Source organism: Pteropus medius, unplaced genomic scaffold (genome assembly GCF_902729225.1).
Source record: "Pteropus medius unplaced genomic scaffold, Ma_sr-lr_union100, whole genome shotgun sequence".
Lineage (NCBI taxonomy): Eukaryota > Metazoa > Chordata > Mammalia > Chiroptera > Pteropodidae > Pteropus > Pteropus medius.
Window position 1 is genome coordinate 392065 of NW_024344561.1, and position 27670 is coordinate 419734.

A 27670-nucleotide genomic window follows, 5' to 3' on the forward strand; every position below is an offset into this window, starting at 1 on the left:
ATGTCAACCCGTCAGAGAATCCTTCCCTGGCTCTTCCCTGACAAATATTTGTCGCGTTACCCTGTTTAACACTCTTCTAAAACGTAGTAATTGTATCTGTTTCCCCTTTTAAACTGTCGGGTCCTTGAAGGCACAGATGTTTGTTCACTTTGTTGTCTTATTCACAGCAGCGTCCCACACACACCTAGAATAGGACCTGGCACAAAACAGGTGCCCAATAAATGTGTGTTGAATGAATGGACGAGCAAGACATTTAGCAAAATCTCAACTCCAGGAAGCGCCCAGCAGAGCTGCTGCCCAGCTGAGCCCAATATCACCCCCGAGCCAGCAGCCTGTCCTGAGCTCTGGGGAGATGTTCTTTCTTCCTGCTGGTCCAGCCCTTTAACAGATGGAGGAAATGAGGAAACAGAAGGCGAAAGGATGTCAGGTTCAGCCAAATGGTTCGTTTAAGAAATTTAATCAGTCACAGTAAGACAGTCAGGCTATAAAAACATTCTATACAGTGGTTTCAAAACTAAACCCATCCCCTCAAAGTAGCCCATATAGATGACACAGACGGCTCTCCCGAGGCGCACCATGCAGAAGCCGGGCGAGCCATCTGCACAGGAAGGCGAGGCATCTCGGAGACCGTCGCCCCGATGTAGACTCCCAGGGGGTCACTGAACAAATGCAGCGCCCGCGGCTTTCAAAAATAAATACATCTTTTTTTTTTCATATCTATGAGTGATAAATGTTTCAACAAATATACAAAGTGCAAACATAACAAAATGGCCCACTCTCCCATACAGGGTTTAATTACAGGCTTCACAAAAAGAAACACCGTTCCCAGTTTCCGACAGGGTGGGGTGCTGTTTCGTGGCTGTAGTGCACAAGTGACAAGGAAGCCACGGGAGGTTCCCCCACTGTCTCCAGTTGTAAATGAGACGTGTGTGACCATTTTGGAAAGCATTCTCGTTGCACAAACCCCATACGATGACCATGCTAGCGGATGTCTTACAGGCTGAAATGCCAGGCACGTTTTATATGGACACCCACCCGTGACGGCTGTCTTGTCGGGGAAATTAATGGCTCAGGGCATCTGCATAGAAGTGGAAACTAGCCAGATAGCCAGGATCTTAGCTTTGAAGTGCTGTGAGAAGCGGCAGCTCATCCCCGGGGCCACCTCCTGCCTGGAAGCCCACCCCACCCAGAAGGGGAAAGCAACGCAAAATAACAGAGGTCAGAGGTCAGCTTTACAGTGTACAAGCCCGAACAGGACAAGTGCCGGGCACCGGGAAGTGGCTGGGGGTGGTGTCCAGATAGCCAACCCCAGGCTGAAGGACACTATAAGAGGTCGGAGGCCACTTATATTCACGTACAAGGTATCCCAGTATGTCAGGCACTTGATAAATATTAAGGGCAATGGGTGGCCCAGGCTTTCCCTGGGGAACGCAAAGTTTTGGTGAATGAATGAGGCTTGGTTGGCCACTCCTGGTGTGCTGGATTCAGCCATGTCAATACCAACAACCAGGGACCCTCCAGCTTAAGGGGAGGACACATACCCGGCTTAGAAAACACTAATTTGGTCCTGATCTAGGGGCACGAAAGCTTACTCTGGCGTCCAGCGAGGCTTGCGAGGCAGAGGTGAACGCTCTCACTCCTGAGTTTAGGGGCTCAGCCGTTGCCTGGGCCCCGTGGGTAACACCTGCTCTCCTGCATTCAAAGCCACTTGCATCTTTCAGTCGGTGTCCGTCAGTCAGTCCCTCAGGTGAGGAGCCAGTTGAGGAGAAAAGGTCAAGAAAAAAATCCCATTCCACATGTGCCATCGCCTGCCTCCCAGACTAATAAATATATAAAACAGAGGTCTGGCAGACAGGCCCATGGCTGCCAGCATTGAGGGGCAGCTGCCAGTCGTGCTTCTGGCCACTTCTTTCTCTGAATGGAACAGGAGGGCGCGGAGGTCTCCAGAAGGGCTTTGGGCAGGTCAAGGGTCTTAGGAGAAAGTGTTTTTCCTACACTTGACAGGCAGCAGGTTCTGGGGAGGGACAGCACTCAAGGCAGCGGCTCATGCCACGTCATCCTCCAGGCTGACCATCTGTCTCTGTCAACGAAAAGATAAACGCCGGAAATAATCAGTCCAACATCCAGTAAACATGGCCAGAGGCCACCTGCTCCTCATCTCCGGCCTGGACCAGCATAGTCACCTCCACCCTGGTCTGGCTCCTGACCTCGGCGCCCGTCTGCTTTCCCCCACGGCCACCAGAGGGCGCCGATGAGCACCCGAGTCAGGCCATGTCTCTCCTCTTCCCAGAGCCCTCCGTGGCTCCCATCTCAGAGAGCAAAGCCTAAGTCCTTCCCATGCCCCACAAGGTCCTGCCCCAACTGCCCGGCCCCTCCCTGCCTTGTCTCCTCCCTCTTCCTTTCACTTTCTCAGCTTCTGCCACACTGGCCACCTCCAGTGTTCAAACCCACCAGGCAAAGTCCAGCCTCAGGGCCTTTGCACAGGCTGTGCCCACTGCACACTGCACACCCCCTGCTCAGGGAGAACTGCCCAAACCACCGGCTCTAAAATCGCCTCCCCTCCCTCCCAGCCCCCACTGGCTTTCCTCGGCTCCGGCACCTATGACGCATGGTCTCTCCTTACTCGCCCTCCCTGTTCCCCACCAGGAGGACGGTCTGGAGGATCTTACACCTGCTGGGGGCGGGGGGGTGGCAGGCCGGCGCCAGGCAGGGTACTCACCGAGGGGTAGGTGTAGCCGTCCTGGCTGCGGCAGATGTGGACCTCGTCCTCCGTGGTCTTCTGGTACACGGGGTTGTCAAAGTTGATGCTGTTGACGCTCTTCAGCCTCCAGTTCTTCCAGAGGAGAAAGGTCCCGAAGCCCAAGAGGGCGAGCAGCACTGCGGGGACAGGCGACAGGCGTCACTCCCTGCCCGGCCCGCGCCCCGAGGGAGGAATAGCTGCCTTCAACTCCTGGCCTTTTCACTTGTGAATGGTTTTGTTCTGATTTAGAACAATACTGTCCATTATTTTTTTTTTAAATGTATTTGCAAGTACAATAAACCTCTTGTTTGAAAGCCACTGCGACTGCCCAGTTGTCGATTCTCCCCGGTTTCTTCCGGGGTTATCCACGCATGGGGCTTCCACTTTAGACATGGCATTGTTCTCAGCCACATGGGACCACAGCTCACTCTCGTCTAATGCGGGTGGGGCTGGATGGCTCTTTGCATCATGTGTGGTGGACCTCAGTGTGCCACATCCTGTCCTCTCCCCACCCCACCACCCGGGGCACAGCCAAGGGCTCACCCAGCCCAGGTTTGTAAGGGTCTGGCCTCTGCTCAGAGTGCGGGAGAAACTCAGGCTTCGCTTGGAAGACACAGGGCAGATTCCGCCCTCGGCAGCCACCAGGTAGGTGAGGGGCCCACCTGCCACGTTTGTCAACCTACAGTCGGACAACTGTTGGGCATGGAGATGCAGGTGTCTGTGAGCAGGTTGGGTACTGATGGGACACCTCGAAAGGATTTCCTCAGAAAAGGAACGAGGGGTGCGATGCCAATGGAGCTGTGACTGACAGGGCTGAGGGAGGGAGAGCAGAGCTCTATAAACTCGCCCCTGCAAGAGAACCATTCACTTCGCTTCCTCCAGGTGTGTCAGCGAGGCCTTCCCTGCAGCACCTGCCACTGCACCCTGGGGACCACGGCTCCATCTCCTCATCTGACACATCGGCTAACTCACTTTGCTCACTGTCAGCTCCCAGGGGGCAGGGTGTGTTTCTTTCACAGCTGTGTCCCCTTCACGGCTGTGTCCCCAGAGCCTGGAAGCGGGCTCGGTACACAGTAGGCTCCCAATTAGATTTGTTAATTGAATGAAGCTAGAAAGGGGAGAGTGCAGGACATAAGGTGGGGATGCCCCAGTTCCTAGGAGAAAAGGTGGCTGGGCAGGGAGGTCAGTGAACTACGGGAAGACCTGCTGGCGGGCTTACCAATGGGCAGGACGATGTACAGCGCGCTCATCATGCTCGTCTTCGCGTCTGCTTTGTTAGCAAGGTTGCCCAGGGCTGCGTGGGAGAAGAGAAACGGAGGCTCGGATTCTCAGTCAGGGCCATGGAAACACAGCAGGTGCATGATGACCAAAGAACACCTGACGTTTCTCATTACCCTTAAAAATTCAGAGGAACTTGGAGCATCTCCCAGGTTACAGGGGCATCACGCTGGCTTGAGCCTGGACCTTATGCATTGGCAACTGGGATTATGGGACCCGGGTGGTTTTAAGAGGATCCTTTAGCCCAGCAGCAAGAGGCACTTGAGGGAGGGCCACTGGCCTCCAAGACACAAACCTGTAGTGACATGCCCAATGGTCACTGGTGGTGTTTTCAACCTGGTTCTGCATTTGACGGCAGTGAACCTATTCTGGATGGGGAGGGGCCACCTTCTGACCCCCGATGCTGACGAACTCCAGAGCTTGGATTAGGCTGCACCAAACCCCAGAGTCCTGTGTCAAATGTGCTCAGCTAATCAAAATTATTGGCGGGGAGGGAGGACCGCATTACATAACTACGCATGCGTACTGGGGCAAGACACCGTGAGGGCTGCACGGGAACAAAAGTTTAAAGGTCTCTACACAGGCAAGTCGGAGGGGAAGACGGGACCCATGTACACCGGGAGAGCCGTGCTGAACATCACCAGTCTTATTCAAATCCACCTGGGTTTTAATTCTATCAGCTGTTGGATGTGTGTGTACGAAGTCTGTACCCAGTATTACATTTGCGCATATTTAAGAAACTTTGTAACAACAATAAGTTTAGAGCAGTAGTGGGGTCCTTGAGAAGTTTTTCCCTTAAAAGAGCTCCTTTGCCAAATTCCAGAAGCCCGTCTGTGAAATGGTTTTTCAAGTAGTGGCTCCCACAAGCGAGAAGGATTCCAGGTTTCCAGGCTTCCCACAGCCACGGCAGTTTCTGATTAATCTCGTTTATGGTTAACAAAGGCTTCGGCTACTCTAAGGGAAAAAAGTCTGAAACTTGCTGATGTGACATTTCTGTTCTGGCCAGGGAAGTCCTTGAGCTCCATTTCCGGCAGCGCCCACACCCAAGCCGGGCGCCCTCTGGTGGAAAAAAATGTGCATGGCGGGTATTGGGTCAATTCACTGAGAGCCCAGCTCTGACCGCCTACAAGGAGGTCATGACCTTGAGGCCGGGCTAGGCAGCACTCGCCCAGGCACAAACTTAAAGGGGCCCCTCAAAACTCAGTAATCCAGTAGTATTTTAATGCATTATTTTTAAAAAATCAAAATTAATTCTAAAACCCCATGATGAACAAAATATCTAGATTTTTAGGAAGTCTGGATCTGATGCTATTTTCACATGAACCTGCCTCACTAGGACCCTGGCTCTGATCAAACTTTATTTACAAGACAAAGTGGTCAGGCCTTGTATGTAACTTGTTTTTTTTAAAATACAAGATAAAAATATTTGAGTCCTGGGTTTGTTGGTAACCGCTTAGATACTGCCTCACCTTACACCTAAAAACAGGGCAGTGAATGGGCCTGGATAACATTTCAGACTCCTGGGCCCCCAAACCTGGCAGACTCTGGGATCAGCAGCCGCCACGCGCTCAGGCATTCACATGATCCCCACTATTACCGGGAGGTGGGCGGGCACTGTCACTGGCCTGGTTTTATAGGTAGGGAAACAGGCTTCAGAGATGCACACACCATGCCACAGTCAGCCAGCGAAGGAGCCCAAACTAAATCTACTCTCTAGCTCTTCAACAAGGTGCTCTGGCCTCTGAAGGAGCTCATCTAGATGCTCATCTCAGTGAGCTGGGGGCCAGGGCGGTCCCAGCCTTTACCTTGGTGGGACGTGGCTACTGTCTTGGCAGTGGTGAGCTCAGGAATGGCCACAGACTGCAGGCTGGCTGTGTGCTTCGGCCCTGCAGCTGTCGAGCGGACTGTGGTGGGCTCCTGGGTGGTCACCACGGGTTTGGTTTCTGAAAGAAGAAGCATTTTCTGAGTGGCCTGTGGCCCAAGGGCCACTCTGCGAGCTCTGTGCTGCTAGCGACAACGCAGGGGAAGTGAGTGCCATTGGCCACAAAGCAATAACTGAAAGCAAATGCAGTGAAAATACAAACCCACTAATATCGACATTATTACATCTCATTATTTGCTTTTCAAAAAGGGAGATTTGCAGTGTTACAGACACACTGGCTCCAAATCGAGGCTTTCTCTGAGGATGAGAAGAATTGTAAAGGACCATTCCTCACTCAATGTCTAAAATCAGTCACCTCCTAAGAGCGAACTAGACATTAGGAGTGAACTGTGTCTAAGAGCCCAGCACAGTGCGAGAAAGGCAGACTGGTTAACCCAGCTCAGGAGTCCTTACAAGGGCCTCCTGGGGCCTCACTCTCTCATTTGACAGATGAGCAAAGAGAGGCTCAGGAAGCTCCAGCCGCAAGGGTGGCAGAAGCAGGACTTGTGCCAGGCAGGCTGGCGCCCCACCTGTGAGACAGCTCTTCCTGTCCTTGGCCAGCAGCATGCCGTCAGGGCAGGCACAGGTGAACTTGGGCGAGTGGATGTTGATCTGTGGGGCCGGGAGACACAGGTACTGGCAGCCACCATTGGGGAGGGTGGTCCTCTCACACCAGTTCACCCCTGAGGAAGAAGAGGTGGGGAGTCAGGGCAAGAATGAGGTCAGGAAATTCTAGAGAATTCCAGAGCACAGTCAGGGAAGCGACCACCCCATCTTTACCTCGTGGCTGCGTGAGGTTGTGGAAAAGGACTATGTCCTCTGGGGACAACAGGTTTTCTGCCATCAAATTAATGTCGGACCCAGTGAGGCGGTTGGCACTGAAAATGGCTTCGTTGATGATATCCGTCCAAAATACTTTATCCTACATGGGCATTAAGGAAGATGACAGGTCCCATAACCGCTGGGACGGGACACAGACTGCTGACTTCCCAACCCCTGAGTCTCTGGGAAGAAGTGGTTCTGTCGGTAGCATTATTTCTTCTTCTCTTTTGAAAAAAAATTTTAATTGTGGTAAAATACACATAACATAAAATGTACCATCTTAATCATTTCTGTGCCCAGTTCTGTGGACTTTCACGTTGTTGTGCCACCGTCCTTACCATCCATCTCCAGAACTTACTCATCTTCCCAAACTGAAACTCTGTCCCCACTGAACGCTCACTCCCCACGCCCCTCCCCCAGCTCCTGACACCACCATCTACTTTCTACCTCTATGGATCCGACTCCTCTAGGGACCTCATATAAATGAAACCAGATGGTATTTGTCTTTTTATGTCTGGCTTATTTCACTCAGCATGATGTCCTCTAAGTCCATCCATGTTGTAGCAGGTGTCCCAATTTCCTTCCTTGTTAAGGCTGAATAATATTCCACTATATGGATGGACCACATATGGTTTATCCAGTCATCCTTGACAGACACCCGGCCGCTTTCACCTCTTGGCTATTGTGAATCAAGCTGCTTGAACTTGGGTGTACAAATATAGCTACACCTCTTTAGAGCAGAATTTCCCACTAGGGCGCTACCTGGGGCCGGACAACCCTTCGTGGTGGCCCCTTCTCCTCTTGTAGGCTGTTTAGCAGCACCCCTGGCCTCCACCCACGAGGCGCTGGTGGTAACCCTCACACAAATTGTGACAACTAAAAAGTCTCCAGACATTTCCAAGCGTCCCTTGGATGGCAAGATGGCCTCTGATTGAGAACGGCTGCTTCAGACCTTTCAAGACACTTTTGGCAAGAATAAAGTAGAAATAACACCAGGCGTACGACCTCTTCATAGTCACAGGCAGTTTTCTGAGTTAGTCTTGGCTCGAATGAACCAGACCGTGTTTGTGACACGTGCGCATGCGTGCTCACGCCTCATAGTGAGTGGCGCTCAGTAAACAGCACTTGGCTATGAAGCCCCAAAAGCGTGCTCACATGCTCCCAGCCCTCACCTCAAAGATGGCCAACGAGAAGGGGTGCGCCAGCTTTTTCTTGTCCTCCAAAACTGTCTTCCGGTTCCCACCATTGACATTAATGCTGGAGATGGAATGGAGCTTGGAGTCGACCCAGTAGAGGCGGCCACTGGAAAGATCTAGGACCCACAAGTGGACAAAGAGAGGCCACATGCTGACACTGGAGGGGCCTTGGGCCTGGCCCAGCAGGAAGGAGCCCCCAAAGGGCCCGGCAGAGACATGCCCAGAAAAGCAGCTCTGGCCACGTGAGCCTGAGCCGAATGCAGGGGGAGGGGCGGGGCGAGTTTTAACTGCAGAACCTCGAGGAGCTGCATGGTCGTGTTCAGGAGTGGCCTGGCCACTCTCCTCTCTCCCGACTGTGCCCAATCCCCAGGGGCCACAGTCCCTTGAACATACCCAGGGTGATGCCATTGGGCCACTGGATGTCCTCTGTCACCAGTGAGTAAACGTCCACGCCGTTCAGGCCCCCCTTCTTGATCTTGGCAGGAGTTCCCCAGTCTGTCCAGTACATGAAGCTGATGGGAGAGCAGTGAGTCAGGTGTGAGGACGTTGGCGGGGTGGCTACCCGCTAACTCTGAAGAGCTGCCTCCACTGGAAGCAGCCGTGCCAAGACTCCGAAACAGTCCCCGCGGAGACCCCGAAATGGTTTCTCCTGCTCCCCCGACCTTGCCTACTAAAATCTTGAAGGATTTTAGAACCTTCAAGAACAAAGGGAAGTTTTGATTCCAATGTCAGGACTGGGGCCCTGGAATCTGCACCCTATACACTGCTTTCCTAGGGGTTTTGTAATTTTTTTTTTATTTTCGGCTTTTCAAGTATATATACAGGCATACCTCAGAGATAGTCAGGGTTTGGTTCCAGACCACCGCAAGAAAGCAGTGCTGCCTGGTGAGTGGCAGGAGGAAAAGGGACAACATTCTAAATTTCCATGTGCTGAATAACAGTTAAATAAATCGTGGCCCATCCGCTGGAAAGGGAATGAACCCCGTATGCCAAATGAGAGCCAGGTGGAGAACGGAGTGCCATAGCGGCTGTTGTTCAGGTAAAGAGAAACACAAGAGCAGGCACACACACACACACGCATGTGTGCACACGCACGTATGAAGACACCCCACCACCACTTACATCTCAGTAGACCGTTTCTGGGAGTATCTCTCTCCCTCTCCCGGCAGCTGGGAGGCTGAATTCCTCTGATTACTGCTGCCATCTGGGTTTGTCAGAACCCCTCTGGAGTTGTTAAATCCCACACATAATATGCTGTGCTGGCAGACGTGGTCTGACAGACACAGAGTATGTGGGACAGGGGCCATGCTTTCCTTCAGGGGACTCTATGGCCCCTGGAGTTGCTGAGTCAGCCACAGCCTCCTACAGACACCTGCCTGGGGCCTCCACAGGGTGGCGACCTTCATGCATTGTCCACGCAAAAACTGTGCATCGATAAACGTTGGGCCCGCTTATTATTTTTTTTTTACTTTTCTCCAATCCTATCCTGCAATAGGACACTCTGCCATTAAAGACCAAATCAGAATTTTATTTTCCAATTTCTAAAGGGCCCCCATTCCAGCCCGCACTCCAATCCGCCTCGTCTACTTGGACACGAACCTTCCCCCGTCACCCCGAGTCCTAACTGGTTCTTCATTCTCCCTGCGCCCTTGGCCTTGGGAAACACCCACCCGTGAATGGGATCCACCACGATGGCCCTTGGCTTGGAACCTTTCTCCCTGAAGAGCGTCTTTCTCTTCGCGCCCCTGGTGTCAGCCACGGAGACGGTGCCCAGGATGGAGTCCGTCCAGTATATGTTGCTGTGGATCCAGTCCACCGCCAGCCCGTCGGGGGCCTGGAGGTCCTCACCAATGATGGTGTCATAGGAGAAGCTGGGTGCCCTGTCGATCTGGGTGCTGAGGAGGAAAGAGGAGGGCCAGGGTGTCAGCTCCAGGGGCCAGTATTTCACTGGGGTAGGGCCGCGTGCCGGCCGAGGCTCACCTGTAGATCTTCCTCTGGGACAGGTCGGACCAGTAGACTCTGTTGCTGGCCACCTCCATGTCCAGGGCGACCACGTTCTTCAGGTTCGGAAGGAGGCTGGTGTATTCACTGCGGTCTAGCGTCATCTTCCTCACCTCGTGGCGGTTTGTGAAAAAGAGGTAGGCGATGGTGCCTGTGGGACCAGAAATGGTGCTCAGGGGAGTGGAAGGGACCCCTGGCCCCTGCTTGTCACCCCGCGGGGTCTGGCTGAACCAGGGGAGACACCTACGACAGGGGCGGACAGCGCCTTCCTGGTGTATTAGCCACACGGTTCCTATGCTCTGACATCTGGGCCCTTGTGGATCCTGGACGGAAGCCACCCCCTCCCTCCGGGCCTGGCTGCTTCCCAGACAGTTACCCATTTGCTTCAAATGCAAGCTACCCAGCCCACACCCACCACCTCCTTTATTGGGGTCTCCCTCCAGGCGACTTTCCCCTGCCCTGGTCACGTCACCGCAGGGCCAAGAACCAGATAACCAAGGACAGTCCCTACGCCTCAGAGGCACTGAAATGATTCAAACTAGCCAATCCTAAGCCCGTTCACCCTGCCTCACCTGTTCTTGCCCAAGGAAACGACAACCAAGGCTTTTGCCCGCGTTCCCCGTTGTGCCTCTGCTTCCTGAGCAACCTGGGGGCTACCCCACATGGCCCTTCATGGCATGGAATGTCCCATCTTCTTGGGACCCATTAAAACTGTCTTTTCAATGGCAGTTGTCTCCTGATCTGCTGACCTCACCATAGGTGCATAATAATAAAACCTACATTTTGAAACACCTGGGCCCCAGGAGCTTACATTTTAAAACCCAAAGATCAAACGATTACGGATAATGTACAGGCAGCAATTTATTATAGTGGGGAATTCTCCTTAGTGCTTTTTCTACTAAGTTTTCCTCATCAATCCCCACACTCCTGGGGCAGGGGCTGCTGTCAACCTCCTTTCACAGATAAAGGGTTTGAGGCTCAGAGAGAGGAAGTGACTTTCCCAAGGTCACACAGCTAGTGAGTGGCAGAGCAGGATTCAAACCCAGGTCTCTCTAACTGTGGGGGGTGTGCTGTATCCATGACACCAATATTCAACAACAAACTGACCACCTCTACAACTGACCTCACTCCGAACATCCTTCCTGTGACACCTCCCCGCCCCCAGGATGGCACGTGTATAGACACTGACCCGTACAGACTGGAATGAAAGTAAAATTTCAAATCCGGGAGGATTTTAGGAACTCAGTCCCCAATTGTCCCCAGAGCTGGGACATGCACAGGGATGTGACAGAGGGAGGCCAGGAGGCTGTCTAAAGGGATGACCACAGGGGAGGAGGACTTAAAGCCTAAGAGATCCTCGGGGAAACAGAAGCTCTAAACTATTTCTGCAAAATTGACCCTTGAATCACACAGCAAGAGCAGAACATGATGCAAAACAAAGAACATTTGGGCAACAGTCCAGGCGACCACTCTGCCAGAACAATTACGCCTGTAAAAACATGGCATCCCTTGATTTAGGTAATTCTAAGAATTAGTGCACAGTTGCAATTCTAACCTAAACTTCAGGTAGAAAAGGAACTCAGCTATTTCTACTATTTTGTTTCTTTATGAGCTATTATATTTCGATCTCTTTTAAATGCACTTGCTTTTTTTTGAGTACAAGTACCTTTAGCTAATAAGAGCTGGAGGAGGTGTGGACTTGTCTGGGGCCACGGCTTTCTACCTCTTGGCCCCTGAAGTCCCCGGCAGGGCTGAGGGCTGCAAATCATCCCCAATGGGGTTGACCTGTGACTACTGAGAAGCCAGACACATGAGAGCAGCCTTCTAGCAAGCCTGATTCCTAGCTGTGTTGCTCATTCACCTGCCAGAGGTTTCGGGAGCAAACAGCCTACACCGGGGTCATTTTAGTCCATGCAAAGTTTAAATGATGAAATTCTCTACCTGTTTGCTTTCAGAGCAGCCAGGCCAGCCCCTCCCGCCACCTCCGTGCACTCACCCGTGGCCTTGCAGGCCTTGGAGAAGGGGTCCAACTGGAAGCCCTCCTCACACTCGCACTTGTAGCTACCCTCGAGGTTCACGCAGAGCTGGCTGCAGGTGTCAGGGTCCTGACATTCGTTGATATCTGTGAGTCGTGCCAGAGAAAGAGGTTTGGGGTATCTTCCTCACGGGCCGTGGCTAGAGTGGGGGGGCTCCGACCCAAAGCCATGCCCCAGAACAGCAAATGGGGGACAGCCATGTCCTCTGGGGAAGATCGCCAGGTCTGGGGTCTCAGTGACCATGAGGTTTGGAAATAAAATCATGGAAATGGTCCAGATCATCTCCAGCAATAACCCTGACCTCACCTTTCACCTCAGGAGCGAGGCCAACAGAGCAAAAGCTAGGTCAGCAGACTTCTTTCTTAATTATTAATCCCAAAAGAGAAGAACCAAGTGCCTCTCGAGGGCTAAGCCTGCGCTAGACACCCCGTTCCCCTGGCACCTTGTTAAATCCCAACGGCCTTGTCAGTATGGACTGCTTTCATGCTCACGTAACAGCTGGGGAAACCGAGGCACAGAGGGCTTGGCCACCATGTCGGAGGAAAGGGCTGGGGAGGCCCAGCGCCCGCTCTGCTTGGGAATCACCTTCGCATGTCAGCCGGCCCACCAGCTGGAAGCCCTCAGGACACAAGCACTCGTAGCCAATCTTGAGGTCGTTGCAGACATGGGAGCAGCCGCCTTTGTTGTCCAGGCACTCATTGGTCCCTGCACGGGGTGGGGAGCACAGACGGGTCACGCTCGGGCTTCCAGCCACCTGCTTCCTGCCACCCTCGCTATTTCATCATCTTTATCACGATCACCACAATGACTTTAAGGCCAGTGAATTATCCCGACCCCTAAGACGACTTAAAATAACCACTGTCACGAGCAACGCATGGATGAACCCGGACGACATATGCTAAGCGAAATAAGCCACACATAAAAGGACAAATACAGTAAGATCCCACCTATACGAAGTCTTTAGAGGAGCTAGAATGATAGAGACACAGAGTAGAAGGGTGGGTTCCATGGTTAGGGGAAAAGCAGGTTAGTGTTTAATGGAAACAGAATTTCAGTTTGGGAAGATGAGAACGTCTGGAGATGGACGGTGATGATGGTTTCACAACAAAGTGACTGTACTTAACACTACTGAACTGTACACTTAAAAATGGTTAAGATGATAAATTTTGTTATTTTTTCAACCACAATTAAAATTTTTTTTAATTATAAAAAATGAAAACGACATACCACGATTACCTACATAAACTCTTTTAATCCGCCCAATCTTGTTAACCTGTACAAGATTAAAGGCAGCCGAACCGCAGGTGGGGAAACTGAGTCACGGCCAAGTTAAACGACTTGCCCAAGACGATACCGCTGGACTCAAACCCAGGGCGTAGGCGCCATAATTTATGCTCTAGCCTTCTCCCCGAGGCACAGGCCAAGGACAGCCGACCACCTGTCCCAACAAGGCCCAACAGCTAAGACTGGTTTTTACATTTTTAAATAGTTGAAAAGAAAAATAAGAATCAAAAGGAAAATGTTATTTCGTACCACATAAAAGTTCTATGAAATTCAAATTTCAGTGTCCATAATAAAGTTTTTTGGAACACAGGCACACACAGTCACGTGTGCACATACGCATTCGTACATGTAGCTTTCCTGCTACGACGGTCTAGTTAAATAGCTGCAAAGAGACCACGTGATCGGAAGTCTGAATATTCACCCAACTATGGGTCACAGAGTGTTGCCAAAACTTTACCAGCATCCCAGCAGCCCTGGGATGTGCCAGCAACTACGGTCCCAATCTACAGACGTGAAAACTGAGACTCGGAAGCAAAGCCACTTATCCCTGAGCATCCCCACATCTGTCTCGCCCCACAGCCGAGCACCTGGGGGCCTGGGGGGGGCTAGAGCCTTGTAGCCACACAGCACTCATGTCTGGGTCCCATTCCTAGCTCCCTACAAGCTCCAAGAGCTGCTGGCACCCCGGGGCTCACCGCACTCCTTGAGGGGCTCGTCTGACCAGTCCCGGCAGTCCCGGACCGAGTTGCACACTTTGTCCATGGCAATGCATTCACCGCTGTGGCACTTGAACTTAGTGGGGCCCTCGCACAGAGTCACTATGAGAACCAAAGAAGAGAGTCAGGTGCTTCTGAGCTGTGGGACCCTGCTTAGTCTTTCTCAATAATATAATAGTTAACCCGTACAAGATTATATGCAAATATACTCACTGATAAAACATAATAATTATTGAACAGCAGAGAACCCAGATTAAGAATTAGAATATCACCAAGAGCAGGAGTTGGCAAGCTATGGACCATGGCCAAACCCGCCCATTGCCTGTTTATTTAAAGTTTTTATTAGCACACAGCTCGGCCCATTCATTTACACTCTGTCTGTGGCTGTTTTCTCAAGACAATAGCAGATCTGATTACTTGGAACAGAGACTAGCCCATAAAACCGAAATATTTACTATCTGGCCTTTTATGGTAATGGTTTGCAGACCCCATGACCTAGATTATTACACGGCCTGAACTGTCCCACCCCACTAGCCTCCGTCACATCTGCCCGAAATTAACAATGATCCTGAATTTTGGGTTTACCATTCCCTTATTTTTTCATTAGTAGTTCTATCAAACAAGTATGAATGCACAATATATTGTTGAATTTTGCTCATTTCCAAGTCTCGTAAAATAACCATACTCAGTAACCTCCTACAACTTGCTTCTTGTTCTCAGGCCTGACCTTATGAGTTTTGCCTGTCTTGCTGCTGAGGGCCATAGCCTTATTTTTTGAGCTGTATATTCCAGTGATGTGTGACTACATCACCATTTTAACATTGTTTCCATATACCTGTGTTCATAGCAGCATTATTCACAATAGGCAAAAGATGGAAGCGACCCAAGCATTCTTCACCTGGTGACTAGATAAACACAATGTGCTCCATCCATACAATGGAATATTATTCAGCCTTAAAAAGGAAGGGATTCTGACACCTGCCATAGCATGGGTGAACCTAGAGGACTTGCTGAGTGAAAGAAGCCAGTGGCAAAAAGACAAATACTGTAGAACTGCACTGACATCAGGTCCCTAAAGGAGTGAAACTCCTAGAGACAGAAAAGTAGAAGGGGAAGGGGGCTGGGGAGTTAGTGTTTTATTATGGGGACAGAGTTTCAGTTTGGGAAGATGATAAAGTTACAGAGATGGATAGCGGTGATGGTTGTGCAACAATGTGACTGTGCTGAATGCCACAGAACTGGACTCTTAAAAATGGTTAAGATGGTAAATTTTATGTTGTATGTATTTTCAGACAATTAAAAAAATAATGCATTATAAGAATTTAACTTTTTGTTCACTAAAATTTGTCTCTAAATATCTTAATAAAAATTTTAAAAGTGGTATCCTTACATTATGTGCATTTTACCACAATTTAAAAAATTTTTAATTAATTCTACTGCTGATGAATGCTCAAACTGCTATCGGCAGAGTGTCGCCCTGCACATTCCAGAGCCTGTCTCCTGGTTCAGGGGAGCAAGCTTCTCCTGAGGTCACTACCAGGAGGGGAACTACACCTGCCATAGCATGTAAATTCAGGGAAATATTTTACATGGAACCGTACTGTGCATGTGACTCTGAGCTCAAAAGATATGGGCCTTGTACACTCAGAATTTATTAAACAGCACAGTCCTGAAGTAGGGACTTTAATATGTACATTTTTCAGATCAGGGGGTTCAAGTAACTTGCCCAAGGACCCACAGCTGGTGTGGGGCTGACTTAGGGTCCCCCGCCCTCATGTGGGACCCACCCTGCTCATCTCCTCATTTCTCCCCATGGCCCAGGGCACTCACCATTGACGCAGCCAAGCTCATCACTCATGTCTGTACAGTCATACTCCCTGTCACACTGCTGGCTGCCATGGATACAGGGCCCATCAGAGCACTGGAACTCGTCAGGCCCGCACGTGGCCGCAGCTGGGAAAGACAGAGCAGAGTCGATTTTTCTTAAGGAGCAGGGAAGATGGAAGGACCTGCACTTCTGAAGCAGCGATTTCCCAGAGGCCTAATAGAAAGGAGCCATCTGCCTTGGGCCTCCGGGACAGCCTGTCGACAGAGGAGCTTCAGACATGACAAAACACACAGAGCCCCCTCCACTGGCAGCAGGCAGTGGCTCATCCATTTGACCTGCTTCTTCCAGCAGGAGAAAAAGGAAAGAGGCGGCCTTCCTTCCCACCACGGGGGAAAACTCCACAGGCATATCTGTCTCTCTAGTCTCAAATTTAACCAATGTAGGTTTTAAAAGATTTTCTTTTATGACAGTACTTTTGTTTTAATGAAGAAGAATCATGGAAAATTGTTACTAACATAACAGAGCAAAATTTGGAAAATCGGAAAAAAGAGGAAAGCACCCACAATCCAGATACCCCACCACAATTATTACGGTTTTCCTAGATTTCTCTCCAATTTTGCCTCATATGCATTTTTTAGATTACATAATTCTTTAAAAAGCTATGGACCCAACAAGCCATTCTCAGCAGAAAAGCAATGATGTGGTCTCAAGCTACACAGAGGCATGCCAAGTAAATTATGATAAATCAGATCAATACCACCAAGTATACAATGCGGTCATTCAAATGACTAAGATGGCAAACATGAAAAATGTTGATGAGATGAAGCTACAGGATAAAAGATGATGTAACAATTAAATATTGGAGGACACGCATAGTGACTGGAACAGGGTAATGCTGGTCGTGGTCCAGACCTTGACCTCACACAGGATATGCTTTATGCTATGTCGTTAAGCTATGTTTACATTTTATGCATTTTCCTGTGGGTTGTATTTCACAATAAAAATGATTACAATTTAAAATTGATTTCAAGATATCAGTAAAAAGAGATAATAAATCTGTGGGCAGGACTATCCCCTCTCCATCCTTAAAAAATATGCAAAATGTTGATGCTCTGTATGTTTAAGTGATACTTGCTCCGCTACCTAGGGGAATGATCCTATTTTTAATCTTTATTATATCTTTGCATTAAAGAAAAGAACCTCAAAGGTAACTTCAGCAAAACATGAACTCTGATGACAGTTAAAATGGTAGGAGGATGGAATTCTTAGTTTTTACAGGTGTGTGTCCTCAGAAGATTAACTGCCTTTCTGTGCTTCAGTTTCCCCATCTGTAAAGAGGGGCAGAAGTCTGTTCCCAAGTTATAAGGATTAAACGAGTTTGTATTAACTTTGAGAACTGATCACATGCAAACTCATCCATTGTTTTTAAAATGCGATGTTTAAAAAAGTCTAATTACATGTACACAGCGATTACAACCCTATAAAAACTATGCACGTGGCCAGGGATACCAAAGACACAGAAAGAAGAAAACGCCTTCTCAGCTGGCAGGGATTCTACACGGTCAGCCTCAAAATGATGGCCAGTGTGTTCACGGCACAGAGCACTGACAGAGGGCCACGGCCACTTTCTCTATCCGAGCTATCTCCAACACAGGCTATTCAACTTTCAATTAATTAGAACGAAATAAAACTAAAACTTTTGCTCTTCAGTGGCACTATGCACATGGCTAACGGCTACTGCACTGGGCAGCACAGAAAGTTCTATTGGGTGACATTGGACTCTAACTGAAGCCTACCAAGGCCAATGCTATTGCTGCATTCTAGAGGGGAGGACGCCACAGTGCAGTGAGGTTGAGTCCTTGGCCAAGGGTCACGCAGCTCAGATGTCACCAGCCAGGCTTGGAGCCCAGGACCCTTTATGCACCAAAATAATAGTGCAGCTTGGGGCTTCCTCCCCTTGTCAAAAAAGAGATTAATTAAATATGTGCGTGATTTGAAATCACACCCATCTCACAACTGGGGGAGCCCGGGGACAGGTGAGGGGACCCCCACGGAGCCCTTACTGCAGTTCTCCTCGTCAGACTTGTCCTTGCAGTCGGGGCCACCGTCGCAGCGCCAGCTAGAGTGGATGCATTCGCCGCTGCGGCAGTGGAACTCGAAGGCAGAGCAGGGGTTGTCCCGTTTTGCGGACCTGCCGCGGTCCCCGCAGCGCTGCGGCCACTCGTCTGAGTTATCTTCGCAGTCGGGGTCATCGTCGCAGACCCACAGCTCGGGGATGCAGATGGAGCTGTTGCACTGGAAGCTGGAGGGGCCGCAGGTGGACGTGGGGCAGGAGGCCTCGTCGGAGCCATCCAAACAGTCCAGGTCCGAGTCGCAGACGAAGCTCGGGAAGATGCACATCCCGTCCTGGCAGCGGAACTCATCATGGGAACACGTCTTGGGGGCTGTGGGATGGGTAGGAGAGCGGAAGATGACAAACCGGTCACAGGGAGCCCCTGCCTCCCAACACCAGCCCAGTTCACAGATGGGGACATTGAGCAAGGAGAAGCCAGACCCTGGTTAGTGGACCCTGGACAGGCAGCGGCGGAGGGGGTCTGGGTAGCTAGCGGTCAGCAGTCCTGGATTCGGAACCACTGTCTAGCTCAGCCTCCCCAGCTCACCCTGGGGCCCAGTCAGTGTCTCAGTTTCCTCATCTATTCGTGCCTCAAGGCATTATTATGAAGACTGGAGAGTAAAACTCTCAAGTTGGGCTGGGCATACAGGAAGCGTTTAAGGGATTGCTGTTGTTGTTGTTTTTGTTGTTATTATTAGAGCCCCTTAATAATATTGACTGTCTACTCGAAGAAAAATAAACATTAAAAATAAATAAATAAGAGTTCCCACCCCACACCCTCTCCCCAAAAGTGGTAATTGTGTGAGGTGATGGAGGTGTTAAGAAATCCTACTGTGGTCATCATTTCACAATATAATCAGCTCTCGATATCCTGGGGGATTGGTTCCAGAAACACCCGCCTCCTCCAAAATCCGAAATGCTCAAGTCCCTATTGTAAAATGGTGAAGTATTTGCATATATTCTGTATTTTCATATAGGCCACAGCAGGGTATGCCTACACATCACTTCGTTTGCATAAATTCGGTACACTTCTTTATAATAAATTTGTATTTTGTTTTCTGGAACTTTCTGGAATCCCCTACCCCCCAGTATTTTCAGTCTGCAGTTGGTCGAGTCTGGGGAGTCAAAACCTGCTGTTACAGAGGACCGACTGCATATGTGTATCAGATCATCACGTCACACCCTTTAAACTTAGACAACACTATATGTCAATTATCTCTCAGTAAAGGTGAAAGAAAAAAAGTGCCTGGAAAAGAAGCCAATCCAGTTTTTCAAAAAGAGTCATTTCATCAGATGACCGCTAATGAGAGTTAGATGTGTGTTTCTAAGGTAACTTAGAATGCAAGTGAACCCTCACATCTTGTTTGTTAAAAATATCTCTTGAGGGTTTTTACATTTTGTGAACTTGAAGATTTGATGTGATCTTATTTAAATTTTTCCCAGTTATTTTGTTTTTGAGAGCCTTACTCCATTAAAAAAAAAAATCCATGCAATTGAAAAAAAACAATAATAAATAATACATAAAATGAAAGAGGCAAGACAGACACCCAGGTCCAAAGTGGACACCCTCCTAGCACTCTTGGCCTTGTTCCTTTGCAGAAGCCTCAGCTTGGTGAAGCTTTTCTCCTCTCAGTGGCTGGTTGGGTGAGCACCTACTGTGTGCTCAGCCTCCAGGGGTGGCTGACAGTGGTTACAGTGGCTTACTAACCAGAGCGTGTGCCATGTGGCGGGCACTCAGCAAGGACGGCTTTACCGAGTGTGCCGATAGCCCTAAGAGGGGCACCATCGTTTCCTTCCCCAATGCCTTCTGGTCAAGGTGGGGTTCAAAGGTGGGGAGGGGTTTGGCAGATGCCCTGGCAATGGAGCGGAGGGAAGAGCAGACTATCCGCACCGCGGGCAGGGATGCCTGGGGAACGAACTCAGACAGGAGCCTGCAACCCAGGTGGGCCACACAGATAACTTGGCAAAGGGGCCACACTTACGACAGCCTTGCTCGTCTGAGCCGTTCTCACAGTCCATCTGGCCGTCACATCTCCAAAACTGAGGAATGCAGCGGTTGACACGGCCTCCACAGCTGAAGTCCCCCAACTTGCAAGTGATAGACACTGTGAGAGAAAGAGGACTGGGTCTTAACTTGGGGAGACGTATCTGCCTCATCACCCTTAGCTGAGCAAAGAATCCAGTTTTCAGAAAGAGGGTGACAATTCCACCTTTCTGGGTCAAAATTTAACAGCATGTTAAAAATTAGATGCTAGGTGATGAAAAGTTTTTGGAATGTGATAGAGGTGGTGATTACACAATATTATGAATATATTAATGCTATAGAACTGGTCACTTTAAAATGGTTAATTTTGTGTTGTGTGAATTTCACCTCAATTTTCTAAAAAAGAGCTTTTAAAGGGAAGTTCCAGGAATATATTTTCTCTCCATGTCCCAACTCATCGAATACACCAATTGGATGGCCGATTTCCAACTCATTTGTGACTCTGTCATCAAAAGGGGTTGGGGTGGGTGTCACGCCCAAAGGAAACTCACAGCACATCTCCTGGGACTCATCAGAGCCGTCCTGGCACTCGGCCCTCCCGTCGCAAACCCACTTATAGGAGATGCACGTCCCATCTTGACACTGGAACTCATTTCTCTCACATTTGTCTTCTATTGAGAGAGAAGGAAAGGGGAAAGAAGATTTAATGCCAGGATCAGAAACTGACCACGCTAACGTGCCCGTTTCCTGCCAACTGAAGAAAAACCCGGAAACTAAACCCTTTTCCGGTTTCCAGGAAACGAAACCCACACAACAAATTAAACTTCATGATCCAAAAGTATAGTAGAGGATGCAAAACAAATAAACAAACGATAAAGAGACTTATCAAAAATGTGTAAGATTTTGACATTATGGTTGTTGAGTCCAAAGTTTGAATCCATTGGGATTTGGGAACAAAATATTAGCACTTTTGTGCACATTAATAAAGAAAATTATCTAGCATATTACAAACATATATTGGGAATAGTAATGAGGAAATTTGACACTGCAAAATCATTAGAACTTGAGGAGCTTTGTCCAGTAGGAAATAGAAAGAGAGAAAAATCATGAGAAATTATTAATGTGGAGGCCAGAGAGCAGAGATCCAGCAAAGATAATCACATATCTGAGGTCAGATCAAAAGAAATGGAACAGAAGCAATAGCCTTAGATGTAATAAGGGAAACCTTTTCAAGAAAAAGAAAGACTCGATTTTTATATAAAAGTCAGGACAAAGTAAGTGTTTGAGAGATTTCCTAAAATACATGATTTTTGTACCTTGGAAAAGAGATTAAAATTATATTGACTGCCTTTTATTTTACATATTATGCTTTGATTTAGAATACATTGCTATGTGTCAACTGGAACATAGCAAACTTTTATTGGTTGTTGATACCTGGTAATAAAAATCTTGTAATCTCAAAGTATAAACTTGATTTCCTATGTAAATTAAAACAATGATGCCAATAAAATTCTGATTCGGCTTACCTCAGCACGTTTTATATTGACTAAATAGAGAAATAAGACAAAAACAATAAAAACAGCTAACAGAATTTTGCTGATGATTCAAATGTTCTATAGGCAAATAGTATGTAAAATATAAGTTTTGATTACTGGCTATATTAGTTATATGTTTCATTATCCTTCTAAGAAGATTAAGAAGCCTCTTCTTTTTATCAATTAATTTTGAACATGAGCCATAACCAAGAAAATAGTTTAATGATTTGTGCAAAATTTGGCCATTAGCTCATTTTGCATGAAGGTAATTCATGCATGAGCAGAAATCACATCTCCAGAAAGTTATTCCATTCCTGGAAAAAACTTCCAGACAAAAAGAACTAGAGAAAGTAAATACTTTAATGATTTTGCCTGCCTGAGAGAAGCTCTTCCTTCTTCATTCTGAATCTCGAAGAGGAAGGACTAAGATCTTAACAAGCATTTTATATAGTTAGATGTGTCTTTATTCCTCGATATTCTTTTTGAATAGCCACCAGTTTGAAAATCACCTTTCTGGAAAATAGGACACCATTTGCTTTACTTTATTACTAATCTCTTCTGGCTTACTTTGGAAAACCATTCTGCTATCCACAGTGTATCACCACATTTATGCAAGAGACAGGAAGGCTTTTACTGCAGCCATAAGATGCCAGGAAAAGGTAAATGGGTTATGATTTTCCACGACCTGATTCCAGCTGTTAAGGAATGTTCTGCATTTTGGGGACTTTTGGAAAACCATGCAAAAAGAGCATCTATCTTTCACTGCCCTGGTGTCTGTGAAACACAATTAAATATTTGAGTTGCTATTCCTTATCAACAGTATTTATTTACTCATTTTTCTTCTTTATTTACTTACATACATATGTATGTAGTTGAGTTCTCAAATATGCATAGAAAGATGAAGAAATCTGATTTGGCATTTCTGGTAAAGGGATTCATGGTAGAAAGATGTGCTTCTTTTTTATGCCTACTTTTGATGGTTCACCCAGCACTTTTGTGTAGATTTCCTGAGAGGCAGTGTAATGAGGTGATTGGACAGACCTGGGTGTGAATGGCGTGCCAGGCCAGTTAGCTAAAACAATTTGAGCAACTGACTTAATCCTTCTGGGGAAGATCGGTCCCTATTTCCAAGAGAGTGCTGTGAGGATTAAAGACCAGAACAAAAAAGGAACAAATAGCTGATAAACGGATCAAAACAGATGAATTGCCGAAATGTGTGTCTGGCATCTTTTGCTCAAGAGTACTCTGATAGCATTTATGTGAAGTTCGAGTTCAAGCAAAACTAATCTATATTGATAGAACTCAGATTAGTGGATGTCTCTGGTGTGTAGGGGAGGTAATTAAATTAGACAAAGGGTCACAAGGAAACTCTGTGGGAGGCTAGAAATATTCTAGAGCCAAATGGGAGGTGATTACACGGAAACAGACGTTTATAAAACCCCACCAAACTGTTGTTCACTTAATATTTGTCCATTTTATGGTACATCAATGATTCCTCAACTTAATAAGGAAATAAACTTTGGTTCTTCAAAGTTCAAGTCCAATGCTCCTGCCAAAAGTTAGGAAACTAATCAGTTGAGATTAGGGGAGATATGAGAGAGGCCCAAAGGAGGACAGAGGTGATAGAGAAATACAAGGAGTGTTTTAAAGAATCAACAGAACTTGGTAATATGAATGATGAGACCTAAGTGGTGAGGACAATTAGGAGAAGGGAGGGGAGAGGGAAGTGCTGAGCTTTAGAATCTGCCACGGTCACACATACTGATAATTGCACTGCCCAACCACTGATCTGAATAGGGTGTCTCTTTCGGAGGAGCCTCTACAATGCACCCCGTTGACTCACCGCTGAGTCGTAATCGTGTCGAAAGGAGGAAATGACTCACCCCTCCCCACTGTTGGCACACAGGGCGAGCAAAAGCAATTAGACTTTGAGGGTTTCCAGAAAAAGACACTGAAAAGGAAGTTCAGGCAAGGAGCACTGGCAACGAGGACCCTGGAGGAGGAGCCTCTGTCATCATCCAACCACCCCACCACCACATGGTCAAAGCTTTTGGTTATCACTGTTGACTTAAGGACATCTGAACATGTAGAGAATTTTTCTAAGAGTTTGAGCCAAACTAATGGGAAGCAAGACCTCAAATGCTCTGCAGAATTGATAGTTTTGCAGTTTCTTTTATGCATTTGAGTTAAGGAGGGAACAGAAAGATTACATGGAGGTGGAAGAAAGCAAAGCAGCGATGGGACTACAGGACAGGAAAAAAACTGCATGCTCTCTTGAGGGTAGTTACTCTTATTTCATAGGCTCATAAACCTAAATGGACAGAAACAAGGACAGGGCTTGCTTAAGGCTAAGATAAAACTTTTACTAAAGAAGCTACTTGCTTGGGGGATGACTACGCACCATAACCTGGCCCAGTCAGAAATTCATGATGAGATCACCCTGTGAGGTTTCTTTCTGTAGAACCACTTTCTCGTCCACACCACTAAAGCTCTCACCTCCTAACCTTTGCACAAGGACCCATCTTACAAACAAAACGCGTCACTGGAAATATTATATCTTGAGGACTTTTAAAGAAGAATAAAGATTAAAAACAATAAACCCTTTTCCTAGACATCAAGCCTTCACCTGATGACAGTTCTCCAAACCATAGATGGCTGAAGACCTCACCAACAGGAAGACCCCACCACTACCTATTTCTATCAGACAAGGTCATCTAACAGCTGGCCATCAGTTCCAGACAATGTCTGAAAAGTGGATGGATTTTACTGTTAGTTTTGTATAAATATCAGCGAAAGCTGGAGATGCCTAAAATTACATAAGCACTGCACTTCCTCCCACCCCTCCTCACACAAAAAATCTCTAAACTCTAGCCCTTAGATCTCTCCTGTTATGACTGACAAATCAGGAACAAAGTCATCGAAACAGAAAAGAAGAATACACACTTCTGCTTTTTCTCCAATGAGATAGATAGTAAACGTTTTCGATGTTTAATGTCCCATGCTATTGAAGATTGTTGTGGTAGGAAAGTCAAAATGATAGAATCATTTCCCAGGAGAAGGAAATAGCTGGAGCTAACAAGACTTAGCTGAAAATGAATGAGAAATCAATTCACCAGTGCTCTTTTCCAAACTTGGATGCCAAGGTATTTTCCCCAGGAGTGATCCTGATATATATTTTGTTGCCAGCAACTTTGAAGAGCAGTAGCCTGTCTGTCACTATTCACTGCTGGTTACTTCCACAGTGTCTTAGCAATAAATGGTCAGTTGCTTGACAGCTGGGCAAAGCGTGGATGTTATTAATGTACATAATATGGAACGTGAAGAGACCAAGGCATCGAGCAACAAAGGATCTTATCAGGGGAGGAACCCTACAGGTAAGAGCAGGACTCCCCTGGAAAGAAAGAATGAGGCACATAATTCCCTTTGAAGGTTTGCAGTCTCAAAAAAATAAAGTTTTCCCTATCTTTTGCTTTGGAAGAAGTTGTTAAAGCAGATATAACTCTTAGCAGGACACTCTACTTTCTCTGAGTTTGGGTATGCTCTTGGCGTATTTGATCCTCCGCACGCAACTGTTGTATAAACATAGAGGTGAACAAAAAACATCTCCTTCCTCGTGTCCTTTCATGCTGTGGTTTTTGACCAACTTCACTGCCCTTAGAAAGCATATCAAAGCTTTCTAGTTAATGAGTATCTGTGTTCCTTAAAATCTAACCATAAATACTTTTGTAAGTAATGATCAGGATGACAATCGAGATGAATATGAATATGAACCTGGCCACAGTATAGACCATCAGGCCTTTGGCACTGTAGCATTGTCTCTTTGTCTGGTCAATCATTATTACTTGAGTTATACTCAGGTAATAATAAAGAACAATAAAAGGTGCCATTAACGGGAGCCTTTAGTGAATAATTTGAGCAAAACTGCTGGGTTCTCTCTTCCACTACGACCTATCTTCCCATAAGGAAATTACCCTATAGTAAATTCTGTTATATTCTATGGAGTTGCCTGCTTTCTATGTCAGTCTTAAGATACTGTCTCCTTATGGTGGCCATTAGAGATTTGCTTCAGACAACTATTAACAGATTTTGATCTAGCTAAGGGGAAAGCCTGCAGTTCAGATTCCAACTACTTCCATTTCCAAAGGAAACGGACAATTTCCCCTGAAAATGTTTTGAAGACAGTTAAGAAGCAAGCTGGGGCAGCCAAGGCTGCTACAAATGTACAGCATCATGTTCTCACCAGAGGAGAGAAGTAGCTGCCAGTCTCAGGAGTCTGGGGAACACATCAGCCATCAGAGCTTCCTTGAGAACAGGAAATACATCAGATCCCCAGCCACCCAGTGAGAGAGAAAACTAAAGTAAGCAACACATCTTGCTCAAGACTTCACTGCCATTATTTCTTCCTAGGGAAGGAGTCGATCAGTGTGTGAAATATAGGTTAATCCAGTGTCTCCTAATCAAGCCATGCTGCTTCCACTTACAAAACTGGTAGCCAAATTACACTAGTTCTCTGCTATGTGGCTGAACTTCCCACCTTTCCTCCACTCAGCAGAAACCCACGTGTCACAGGTAGTAATTCCAAGAGTTCAAAGCTCTCCACTCAAAGCAAACCCCCTTCCCCATAAAAAAAAAAAAGAAAAAGAAAAAAGAAAGAAAAAGGAAAAAAAGAAAACAACTTCCTGTTAACCAAGCAATTCCAATCCTTTTATGGGCTGAGCTGGTTCTACGTAGGAAAAGGCCCATGTTTATCCGTTATCCAGGGCAAGGTCAACTGTCTCTGGCAGCTCACTTAAAGTCACTCAGGATCGTACATCAACTAGCCTCTTGCCCAAATTTAAATTTGAAACTCCTTAAAATGAAAAATCGTCAGTGGGAAGCTCAACTGAACTACTTTGGAGCCTCTGAACAAACGAGGCTACCCAGAGGCGTCTGTCGGGTGTTGCTGCCTCCCCGTCCCTGCCCTGCTCTGCCCGGAAGTGCCGTCTCTTCCGATCGAGGAGGGACGGATGTTTCTGAGGCAACGTTTCAGCCTCGGAAGCAAGCGAGGCCCTGATGGTGGCCCGGGGGCACGTCTATGACTGTCCTGGGCGGGCAGCGAGGGCGGCCCGGAGGGCAAAGTGGGGATGAAGGCCTCGCCACAGATCGCGGAAGAAACCGCGGGGCGAACTAGGTACCCGGCGGGCGTCTTGTCCATGCTCGCAGCGGCGGCTGCAGGGGCCCCGGGCGCGTCGAGTCCTTTGCGACAGGAGCCCGCGACTGAGGCAAGGAATCTCTTTCCGGCTCCTCACCCAGAACCAAGAGCAGCACGAATCCTGCGGCGGCCCCGCCCCACCCCGGCGCAAGCCCCGCCCCTCCCCGTGCGCCTCCTCAGTCGTCGCCTCCCATTGGCCAAAGAAAGAGGCTAGCGGCTCTCCTGTTTGAATCGCGCCCAATGGGAACTCGGGGGCGGGCCGTCGGGGCAGGGGCGGGGCGGGAAGCCTTGGCCTTGGGAAGGAGCGCGCTGCCCAGGTCCGGAGGATGTTCTCCGCTGGGTTCCGAGAGCCAGTGGCGCCCTTCTGCAGCACAAAGCCGACCAGGCCGCCTCGGTAACTCCTGCTCGCAGGCGGACGCGGGGAGCACCCGCAGGGACCTCCAGGCTAACAGACGGACTTCGCCTGTCACCCTTGCTCCTAGAATAATTCCGGGAAGAGGTCCCCCCTCCCCAGGGCTGGAGGTCTCCGTGCTTCTCTCTGAGGGAGACAAGGGGATCCTCATTCGACTAAGACTTGTGGGGAAACCTGCACCCTGTCTTGCCTGACTCCCCCAGACTCCCCAAACCCTCGCGTCCTTTAGTTCTCCCTCAAGCTGTTTGGGAAGGACTTAGTGCCATTTTCCCACGTCTCCCAAGAATGGAGTGATTTTTGCTTTCCCCCCTAAAAAAAATTACCAAAGGGCTCCCCAAGTTCGGGTGGCTCACTTTCACCCCGCGCGGGCGCCTGGAGCCAGCCTTACCTGCAGCCCCCGCCGCGGCGAGGAGCAGGGCGACGGACCAGCACAGCCTCATGCTCCCAGCTCCTGCCAGCAACGCCCCGGCCCTGGCCGCCCGCCGCCGTTGGCGGTCCGCAGCGTCCCCGCTGGAAAACCTGGCTTCGCACAGCCGGGCGGCGACCGCACGCGGAGCTCCAGTCATTTGCAACATTTCAATGTGAGGTTTTCCCGAAGGGAGGAGGAGTTTGC

At 48.4% G+C, this 27670-nt stretch overlaps 1 protein-coding gene across 1 annotated transcript; it reads right to left on the reverse strand.

Moving 5' to 3' along the window:
- Positions 1-440: 440 nt before the first annotated feature.
- LDLR (low density lipoprotein receptor) lies at positions 441-27670 on the reverse strand. Its single transcript, XM_039873147.1, has 18 exons — positions 27446-27670; positions 20471-20590; positions 19918-20040; positions 17886-18266; positions 15825-15947; positions 13974-14096; positions 12580-12699; positions 11955-12080; positions 9938-10109; positions 9628-9852; positions 8351-8469; positions 7934-8073; positions 6720-6861; positions 6470-6622; positions 5824-5961; positions 3960-4034; positions 2720-2877; positions 441-2080 (listed from the first exon to the last, which is right to left on the reverse strand). Exons 1-18 carry the CDS (start codon positions 27630-27632, stop codon positions 2045-2047), a joined length of 2661 nt encoding a protein of 886 aa, XP_039729081.1. The 5' UTR covers positions 27633-27670; the 3' UTR covers positions 441-2044.

Excerpts from the sequence above, each read along its gene's own strand:
- LDLR (XM_039873147.1), bottom strand. The coding sequence starts at position 27,632 with ATGTTGCAAATGACTGGAGCTCCGCGTGCGGTCGCCGCCCGGCTGTGC. Across the intron at positions 9,853-9,937 it reads TCCCAGAGGAAGATCTACAG|CACCCAGATCGACAGGGCAC; the intron begins GTGAGCCTCGGC and ends TTTCCTCCTCAG. Across the intron at positions 2,878-3,959 it reads GTACATCGTCCTGCCCATTG|TGCTGCTCGCCCTCTTGGGC; the intron begins GTAAGCCCGCCA and ends CTGTCCCCGCAG.